Source organism: Mchenga conophoros, linkage group LG14 (assembly GCF_057382185.1).
Source record: "Mchenga conophoros isolate Kocher_MC1m ecotype Shallow Benthic linkage group LG14, M_conophoros_male_GT1.1, whole genome shotgun sequence".
NCBI lineage: Eukaryota > Metazoa > Chordata > Actinopteri > Cichliformes > Cichlidae > Mchenga > Mchenga conophoros.
Window position 1 is genome coordinate 5,247,230 of NC_140539.1, and position 10,594 is coordinate 5,257,823.

Sequence of the window (10,594 nt, forward strand, 5' to 3'; positions counted from 1 at the left end):
ATGGGTGACTGGTCCATACTTGGTCGCTTTCTGTCTGAGGTCCAGAACCACTCTACAGTGATAGGCAAGATCTGGCTCACTATGTTGCTCATTTTCCGCATTCTGCTGGTAGCCTTGGTGGGTGATGCTGTCTACAGTGACGAGCAGTCCAAATTCACCTGTAACACCCAACAGCCTGGATGCAACAACGTCTGTTATGACACATTTGCTCCTGTTTCACATCTACGGTTCTGGGTCTTCCAAATTGTACTCGTCTCTACTCCATCTATTTTCTACATAGTTTTTGTACTGCATAAGATTGCCAAGGATGAGAAGCTTGATGGCCAGAGGACACAGCTGCTATCCCAGAGAGTTCCCAAACAAAGGTCCGGGGAAATTAGGAAAGATGGCATGGAAGCAATAAAGGTCAACATCCCCACTTACTACCCTCATTACAGTGGGGAATGGAATACAAGTGAGAGGGAAGATGTAAAGAAAAGCCTTCTGGAAGAAGCTTATGATGAAATGGGAGAGGACCCCACCCAGCAGTCCAACCAGGTTCTTCTTATTTACATTCTTCATGTATTACTACGATCTGTACTGGAGATCACCTTCCTGGTCGGCCAGTACTTCTTGTTTGGGTTTGAAGTGCCTCACCTGTATCGCTGTGACTCGTATCCTTGCCCTACTCGTACAGACTGCTTTGTATCACGTGCCACTGAGAAGACCATCTTCCTGAACTTTATGTTCAGCATCAGCTTGGGCTGTTTCATCCTTAACATTGCAGAGCTCCACTACCTGGGGTGGATTTATATTTTTCGCATACTCTGCTCAGCTTGCTCCACCTGCTGCCGTCAGGAGCAGAATCCTGTCAAATTATACTCAAACCATAACCCCCTGATGCTGCAACTCAGGCATTCTGTGAGGGGTCAGGTGTTTCTGCAGACTCAAGCAACCATGGCCCAGGAAAAGAAAGGAAGCCTACTTGGACATGCCCCAGCTATCTCGTTTGAAACAGACTCAACTGTGGAATGCACCTCCAAGAGAAGTCCAGACAGCAAAGACAAAGTAAAAGTTAAACTGGCTAATATGGCCAGGCTGGGATGGACTAGGAAGTCTTGGCTATGAGAGAGAAATTTTTTGTATTTGTATTAGCTTTGTAAAAAAAAAAAAACAACAAAAAAAAAAAACGGACTGAAAAGGGAACTAAGGCCTAGCGTACCCCTTTTTTAAAAATTGCTTTTCGTTTAAATAATTGAATATATTATGGGAGGGACTTTCTGTGTGGGACTCTACTATTAGTTTTAGCTATTGTGAAATCTAGTGCTCTAAAGTAACCCAGCTAATACCTCTTAAACACCAAAAGTACATCATTATGCAAAGAACACTTTGTTTGGAAACCTGGAGTCATGGAATGATATTACTAGACATGTAATAACTCATAACTGGACCAGGGAAATTTCATTTGCAGTATCTTGTATCTAAAACTTTATTATTTTAACATTTTGAGATCCAAGAGTTCAAAAACTATGAAAAAAAAATCACAATGCAAATGATACAATCACTATATACAATTGACAGTTGCAAGTTTCACAAAGACATGTATAAAAAGTTAAAAATGTGAAATTTGGTGAATTGCTAATGCTAATTTAAATCTGTATGTACAACTTTGCTCCACTTTGGATTTAAAGCGTGTGTAGATTTTTATTATTGGAGTGTATAGTAGGTGAATGTTGAGGGGGCTGTAATCTGCATTGTCAATGGGCTTCTTAGAATTGTTATAGATTGCCTTGTGTTGCTCCTTATATGTATTTATTTAAGTATGTTTCTGTTGCACTATCCAGTGAAACGTCACTTATTCCTTTTGCACTTTGTAAACCTTGGCAATCACCAGAAATAAAATGTTGCTTTATGTTACTTCTGTCTTCAGTGTACTGCATTTGAGTGCACAATTAAACCCTACATTCCACACAACAGTTCATGTCAATATCTAATGGTTGTCTAATTTGGGCCTTCAGGCACTACTGCATTACACACATGCATCTGAATTGAAATTCACTATCGTAACTCAGGAACACCTAAAAATTGTGGTCAGTGTAATCGTTTGTTGCTGCATGTAGAAATGTAATTTTAAAATTTAAAAAAAGAACTTTTAGCTGCTCCCTTTTGACAGTGGGTTGCCACAGAAGGTAGCTTCACATACTTGATTTTCTTTTTTAGACGAAATGCCCTTCCTGACAAACATGGACTGAAGTACTGTGGCAGTCCAGATGAGTCATGAAATAAAGAGTTTTGTGCTTTCATCATGAATTGTACAATAAAGTACATTAGTAAATTCATTTAAATTCTAAATTCTAAATTAATCTCTTAATTTTTTATTTTTCTAATTTTTAATTAAAAAGCTGATTTTCAAAGTCTTTTTGAAAATGCAATTTAAAAAGAGAAAATAATAAATGGATATAAAAAAACAGACAGACAGACTTCATTAATCCCTGAGGGAAGTTGAGTTGTCAAAGCAGCATACATACAACAAAAGTCAAGAACCCATATAAAATGAAGTAATAAAACATTTATCAATAGATAAATATTATAAACTGGACTGGACTCATAATTCAGACGCCTTCTACAGGCAAGTAGTGCGGAGACTCAGGTCTTTTGGAGTGAAGGGCCCACTCCTGAAGACCTTCTATGACTCTGTGGTGGCCTCAGCCATCTTTTACGGTGTGGTCTGCTGGGGCAGCAGTATTTCTGCTGGGGACAGGAAGAGATTGAACAGGCTGATCAGAAGGACCAGCTCTGTTCTAGGATGCCCTCTGGACCCAGTGGAGGTGGTGAGTGTCATCCCTGTTGGACAACATCTCCCACCCCATACAGGAGACTCTGACAGCACTGAGCAGCTCCTTCAGTGGGAGACTGCGGCACCCACGATGTGGGACGGAGAGATTTCGCAGGTCTTTCCTCCCCACTGCTGTCAGACTCCACAATAAAGACTTTAACTGATCAAACACACACATCCACACATGTGCAATAACACTAAGTGCAATAATCTTTTCTGGCATCGTTGTATTTTACTCAATTGTATATAGCATCTTATCTTATTCTATTCTATTGTGTACAGTTGTGTACAGTATCTTATTGATATCTTATTCCAATGTTTTTTTTTCTAATGTTTCTATGTAACTTTGCACTGTCCACTGCTGTAACAAAACAAATTTCCCACGCATGGGAGTAATAAAGGTTATCTTATCTTGTCTTATCTTATCTTAAGATAAATATAGATATAGTTAACCTTCCTGTTGTGTTCGGGTCAAATCCGACCAATTTACAAATGAAAAAACTCATAAATATTGTGTTTTACATCCGATTACCTCGAGTCCTTATGACATCCTCCACACTATGCACTTGAACATATAAAAGTGATGAGCACCTCTTTCGTTGAATTTTGAGTGTTTTAATCAACTTTGTTAGATCTGTGGTGTTCCCGGTCAGAAAAGTGACCGCCATAGCAAATGAATGGGAATCCACCTATGGGAATCCTAGGGAACAATATGAGAACAGCCCCGCAAAGGGTGGAGACTGAGCAATACTGGAAGAGCATTAAGAAGGACGAAACCCATAATGGCAATGCTCAGTGGCTAGTGGATCTAAAGAGCAGACCTCCAGTATGAAGAGTGGGACAGCATCAGGCCCTGACATAGTTCATGGCTACTGGCTGAAGAAGCTGACTGCACTCCGTGAACTTCTGGCAGCACAAATGAACCAGCTGCTAGTCGATGAGACACCTGGAATGGCTAACCGAAGCCTGGACGGTCCTGATCCCCAAGGACCTCCGGAAGGGTCCCATCCAACTACCGGCCACTAACCAGCCTCAGTACTATATGGAAGCTCCTGTCAGGCATCATAGGAGCTAAGATGAACTTGCACATGGTTCAATACATGAGCGGGGCACAGAAAGGAATTGGCAATACCAGCTACAGGTAGACTGAGCAGTCAGCTGAGACTACAAGACTAGACTGACCAACCTGTGCACTGCCTGGATTGATTTCATTTCAATTCAATTCAATTCAATTCAATTCAATTCAATTCAATTCAATTCAATTCAATTCAATTTTATTTATATAGCACAATAACAGCCACCTCAAGGCGCTTTATATTGTATAGCAGATCGTACAATAATAGATACAAAGAAAAACCCAACAATCATGTGACCACCTATGAGCAAGCACTTTGACGACAGTGGGAAGGAAAAACTCACTTTTAACAAGAAGAAACGTCGGGCAGAACCAGGCTCAGAGAGGGGCGGTCGGCGGTCATCTGCTGCGACCGGTTGGGGTGAGAGAAGGAAAACAGGATAAAGACAGGTCCAAGCCAGCTCTGATCAGCCAGAACCCTGTTACCATGGTTCAGAATAGGTAGATATCTTCAGCACTCAGGCTCACCCAAGCCCAAACTTCTCGTTGAGAAAGGGGTGTCAATTGCATTTAGGGACCAGTTGATCCAATCCATAATTCCTCTTTTAGGTTTTAGAGAACAGACTGTGAGAGAATGTTCCAGGGAAAAGTAATACAAAAAACACGAGACTAGACAAGGACATAAGAGGCTAAGCATGGAAGCTAAGGGAGAGGAGGAGGAGGAGAGGAGAAAAGTGTGACCGCCTTCGTCAAGAGCAAGAGCAGATATGGTTTCATGTAAGGAAACCCAAAGTTCCCTAAGGTGGAACCTGTGAACTTCGAATTTAGTTGATTTCCAAAGGCGTTCTACTTTCCTACAGATTCTTTTGACCTTCCTTACGTCATCATTTATCCATGGATGAGCTCTTTTTGAGGCAACAATGACAGATTTCATAGGTGCCACTGAATTTAAAATTTCCAAGCAGTGATTGTTAAAACACTGTGTAGCAACATCAGCATCAGTGCAGCCACTGATCACATGAGGGTCCAACATATTAGAAAACTTCAAAGCAACATCCTGATTTATGAACCGCTTATGGAACATGAGATTAGAAGGTGGTGTGTACAGAGGGAAGCTAAGATTAAAAGTAACACAGGAATGGTTACTCACTTGTACGTCCTTAACACACACATTAGTTATGTCTAAGCCAAGAGAAAACACAAGGTCCAAGGTGTGGCCTTTAACATGGGTGGGTCCAGAGACATGCTGAATAAAATTAAAAGAGTCTGTAATGGATAGAAAGTCAGAGGCCATGCTACAGCTAAGATCATCCACGTGGAGGTTGAAATCCCCAATCATTAAGACCTTCTCAAGTTTAATAATGGAAGATAAAAAGTCGGTAAAATCTTGAATAAAAACACCAGCGGGGCCGGGATCAAATGGCCAGAAGGCAACATTGCAGACATAGAGGACAGCTACAAGTACCTGGGGATCCCACAGGCAAATGGGAACCATGAAGAGGCCGCTAAGAAAGCTGCAACCAGAGGGTCAGAGGGCCTGCAGAGGGTCAGGCAACTCTTGAGGAGTCAGCTGAACAGTAAGAACAAGATCCGGGCTATCAACACCTATGCCTTGCCCATGATCAGGTACTCTGCTGGGATAATAAGCTAGCCAAAAGAGGAGATAGAACCCACTGATATCAAGAGAAGGAAGCACCTTACCATGCATGAAGGGTTTCATCCCAAGTCCAGCATCGTGAGGCTGTACATTTCAGTGGATTTTCTATCACATACATTGTGTTAGCTCCGTGCATAAACTGGCAGTCTGTCCTGCCTTTGCCCTGTGGCAGCTGGGATAGTCAACCCCCCTGCAGCATTGACACATTGTATTCCAATTGTGTAATCGGATCATTTGTGAACTCAAAGTATCTAATCAAAATGTAAGTAATTACCAATTATAACAATGAGAAAACAAACATAAGAAGTAATTGTGTCACATAAAACTGACAAACAAGGATAGCTACATGTTGTTAGGTGAAATAAAAGTGGACAGATTACTCAGACAACCACAACTGGAGTGAAACAGGTTTTTTTTTTTACAGTGTAGTCATGGGAAACACAAGATGGTGAGGCGAGGGAGATGTGCTGGTGGGAAACTCTAACTATCTAGAGAGGGAAAAGGAGCATGAGGTTTGCGAGTAAACGAAACAGGGCATAGGAGAGCAGTTTACGTACCTGAGGAGAGCTTACTTGTCACATGTTTACTCTGTACTGGGGCAAGGGCAGGGAGCCGTGGTGGAGACAGACGTGGTCCAGTGATCATGCGGGTGAGCTGGGTTGCGGGGTCCTGAGTTGATGTATCCAAAGCATAGTAGAGCTGGCAGATGGGGAAGTCAAGCTGGCAGGAAACACAGAATGAGGGAATCCATGAATACCTTGATGAACGTAGTTAAATATAAAGACAGCTGGCTCATTACCACTTAGGCTAAGAAAATAATCTGATACTTGCTCTTTAAATAGCCCATCTGATGATGTTCCACAGATGTGCCTAGAGAACCCTGAGGATCATTGCCTCGCCTACCTGCTCCAAAAAAGGAAATGCAAGCACACATGCCATCCCAGCTCCTAACACATGTAGTCTGAAAAACAGCAGTTTTGTCAAGTTTGCAGGTATATCAGTACGACACATTCCTACATAGAAAAAACTCTTTAAAGTCTCTAATTCAGTGAACCTCGATTAGTTCAGCCTGTTTGGATAAATACAGTTAGTTGATGTATGATCTTAACTGCTTCAGCAGTTCCAGTTCAGGATCACAGTGAGGCTGCAGCTGGATATGTTAAATAAGCTTTACAAAATTTAACAATAAACCTGCATCCATGTGTTTTATTGTCCACGGGATGAGAAAATCAAAATGGTAAACTGTAAATAACTGTGGAATATGTGAATACATGTTTGTGTGCCTCCAACCATTCAGAGTTCCTCCAGCCTCCTCTGAAAGGATGCACTGAAAGGCTCCCCTACCAGTTTATAGCAGAACCATTAAGGATGCTGAACTGCATGATGGCCTTACTCCTGAGAAGCCATCCTGTTATTGAAGGAACCAATTAGAAGCTATTTTCAAAGCAGCTGAGCAGATTTCATCTCAGGTAAGTGATTAACAGTTTGTTCATTTGTTCTGCCACTTAAAATACATTCTTAAATGTACTTTAAGTGTCTGGATCAGGAGTGGGCAACTCCAGGCCTGGAGGGCCGGTGTCCTGCAGGTTTTAGATGTGTCCTTGATCCAACACAGCTGATTTAAATTGCTAAATTACCTCCTCAACACGTCTTGAAGTTCTCCAGAGACCTGGTAATGAACTAATCATTTGATTCTGGTGTGTTGACACATGGGTGAGATCTAAAACCTGCAGGACACCAGCACTCGAGGAGTTGCCTACCCCTGGTCTAGATTAATGTTATTCACGAGAATTCATTCAGAAAATCCTTGCAGAATTTGAGGTTGGTAGATTGGTTACCATACAGCAAACTAGCTATTCCCACTGAATTTTGAAGGGTAGTAGTAGAGTAAAGAGTAAGACAGTTTAAGCTATTCTTGTAAACCACTGCTATTTACTCACCAGCACCTTAGAACGTTCAAAAATTTGGTATTGGGTGGACAAAATTCCACAAGCAATTCCAATTCGCAACAGTCCTTTAAGTTTCAATGGAGCAGAAAATGTCTAATTTTTGAGAGCTGCCTGTGTGTACCTTGTAGAGTTGGAAATGGAGGTGGCTGACCTCGAGACTGGGAAATCAGGTGCAGTAGTGTTAAAAGTGTTTGTGCAATTTAACAGATGCAAATTTATCTGGTAGTAATGGTAAGAGAGCAGCTGTACCTGTAATAGAGAATGAGTTAACAGGATTTTCCTGCATTTCTAGAACTAATTTTGGTAAATAGACTTGTTCTTATATAACATTTTACTATTCTACCTGAGCACCCAAAGCATTTTTATACAACATGCTCCATTCACCCAAGCACTTTTTCTGTATGCTTCTTTATTTCTATGCTAGCTCTTAGTGCTTCCTATCTAATATTCACACACATTATTAATCTTATGGATGCTTCGATGAGCAACTTGGGGTTAGTATCTTGCCCAAGGATATTTGACATTCAGACTGGGAGCAGCCAAGGACTGAACTAGTAGATGACTTGCTCTACTTCCTAGCACCCAAATAATGAACAACAATGGTTCTTTCCTTGTATTGGGTACCTTTTTATGCTTGAGTAATTCATAGGCCAGCAGGTCATTTACTAATCAGAAGACTCATGATTTGACCCCTGGCTGCTCCTTGGGCTCTCTGATGCATTAATCGGAATATGAATGTGTAAGACAGACAGATGATAGAAAGCACTTCCTTCATACAAAAAAAGTTGTTGTATGAATGGGTGAATGAGAGATGTTGTACAAAAAACGCTTTGACAATAAAAAACCACCCTTTTCCCTGAAAAGTGTCAGGCACAAGGCCTGGACTAAATGAATGGCCTAAATAAATGGCCTCCACTCTGGAACAAAGTGCCTGCTTCCTGCCTGTTTAGAATGTCATCATTGAAAGAGTTGCCACTGGTCTGTAGGTTTAACTAGACCGCAGAGTCTCTTCTATATTGTGCTCTTTAGCCAAAGGTTGTTTGGTTTGAAATCCACAGAGATGCAGTGTTTTGAGAAAATTATGTCTCTGTTCCAATGCCCCTGGCACATAAGGGATCACTAAAAGTTTTTGTTTAGATTGTTGTTCTCTCCTGGAGCATTCCTTAGGTACCTTTCCAGCTTTGTCTGGCTGGGATAACTACACTTACTCAGATATGATGTTCTTCTACTTCCCTGGCCGCTGTCGCTGTGGGAATTTTGTTAGCTCTATGTTATAGCGTCCTGATGACACCCAATTTCTGCACCAGTGGATCATTAGATTCAAACGTTACATTCTGATCTGTATGGTAGGCGCCCAGGACTAGGTCTGTTTACATTATATGTGCTTCTCTTAGGTAGTATCATTAGAAGGTGGTAGAAGTAGTATCAGCTTCAAGTTTGGGTTTAGGAGACAGACACCCTCTCTACTTTTAAGATTTACCTTTAAACTTTCCTTTTTGCTGAAGCATATAGTTAGGGTTGGATCAGGTGACCCTAAACCCACCCTTAGTTACGCAATAGGTCTAGGCTGCTGGGGGATTCCCATGATACACTGTTTCTTCTTCAGTCCCCTTTTTCACTCGATATGCATTTGTTTATACACCTCTATGTACTTGATTATTAGTTATTATTTATCTCTGGCTTTTTTCCACAGTATATCTTTGTCCTGTCTTCCTCCCCTGGCAGCGCTGTCTGAGGGCAGAAAAAGGTCTAAAAAGGCAGGATCACCGATGGCAAGGATCCACCACATCTAAGATCTAACCCGTACACACATACCACGTATTTTAACCACTTCTACAGCCCTTCTGTTTCGAAAGATTCCAAGGTGGATCACGTCGATGCAGTTCCTCTGGTACCAACACCAGAGGTGGTGGGAGTCCTCCAAATCGCTGGCAATGCAGGGGAGGATCAGCATTGAGTCACGGATATTAACCTCCTAGGACCTGGCATCCATCTATGTGGACATCACATTTTGGGCCTGGTACCCACTTACGAGGACGTTATACTGCCACTGTTCTATCAAAATTTAAAATGAATGTCCTCATATGTGGATCTAATTTTTCTCAGGAACAAAAATCAGGTAAAAAAAAAAAAAATCTTGTAATTCTTTGTTTTTACATTCATCGGGTCCCAATCAGACGAATTGGCAAATAGAAATTAAAAATGAACCGAGAGATGGCACCATCTTGGACTTTTAAATATTACCAATACTTTTGGAAAAGCTAGCTTGTCATTTTTCATATTCTCCCTGCTCAACCTGATGTTTATCTATTTTGATGTGATCAGTGATTGTGGTACATCCTGACATTTGATTTTCACCCAGGTGTCATCCACGTACCCAAACCAATGCGTTTTTTTTGGTTTTCTAGAATAGGACAACAGAGCCCTGTTTTCCACTGAGAAGCTGAACAGGTATATCTAACAAAGTGGCTATTGAGTTTATATCAGGCTAAAACCAGCAGTAGTTTACAAACAGTGGACAAACATTCTATGTCCCCAAATAAAGACAGGTCCGGCCAAGTGAGTGCTTTTAGTTCAAACTGTTTTCCTCTTTCTCAGTCTGTACATCCTCGATTTCTTTCCTTGTAACTTGTCCCTCTCCTCGAGGTTTGGAAGGTGCAAAGAAGACATAAGAAACAGGCAGAGTTAACAGGAATTAATGCCATCCTTTTGTTGCAGCTAAATTATGTCAAAAGATGAATGGCACAGCTGCATTAAAACTATTGCATTGTTTCTCTGCATTTTGTGTTCTTTGGCATAACTGAACTGATGATATGCTTTATTTTAAGGGCGACTTTTAATTAAATTCTCAGTGTAGTACCATCTTACAAAAGACCCAATAATTTCTCTCACACACAAAATGAAGGCCAAAGTTTAAAGGCAGTTGATCATCTTAACAACCAAAACAACTTATAGATATGATAAAGTAGCTGTTGGCATAGTTCTCCCGAATTCAAGCTGTAAGACTATTTTATATATTTAAAGTTAATGTGCAAAGGATACACCCTGTGCATACTCGCTTCCTCCTCTGTCCACGTGGTGCTTGTAGGTATTGAGGC

At 41.1% G+C, this 10,594-nt stretch overlaps 1 protein-coding gene across 1 annotated transcript; it reads left to right on the top strand.

The window, feature by feature from the left end:
• Nucleotides 1-1,341, top strand: LOC146559128 (gap junction delta-2 protein). The gene has a single exon (XM_085244633.1). The coding sequence runs from the start codon at nucleotides 1-3 to the stop codon at nucleotides 1,105-1,107; it is 1,107 nt and encodes a 368-aa protein (XP_085100759.1). The 3' UTR covers nucleotides 1,108-1,341.
• Nucleotides 1,342-10,594: the final 9,253 nt, after the last annotated feature.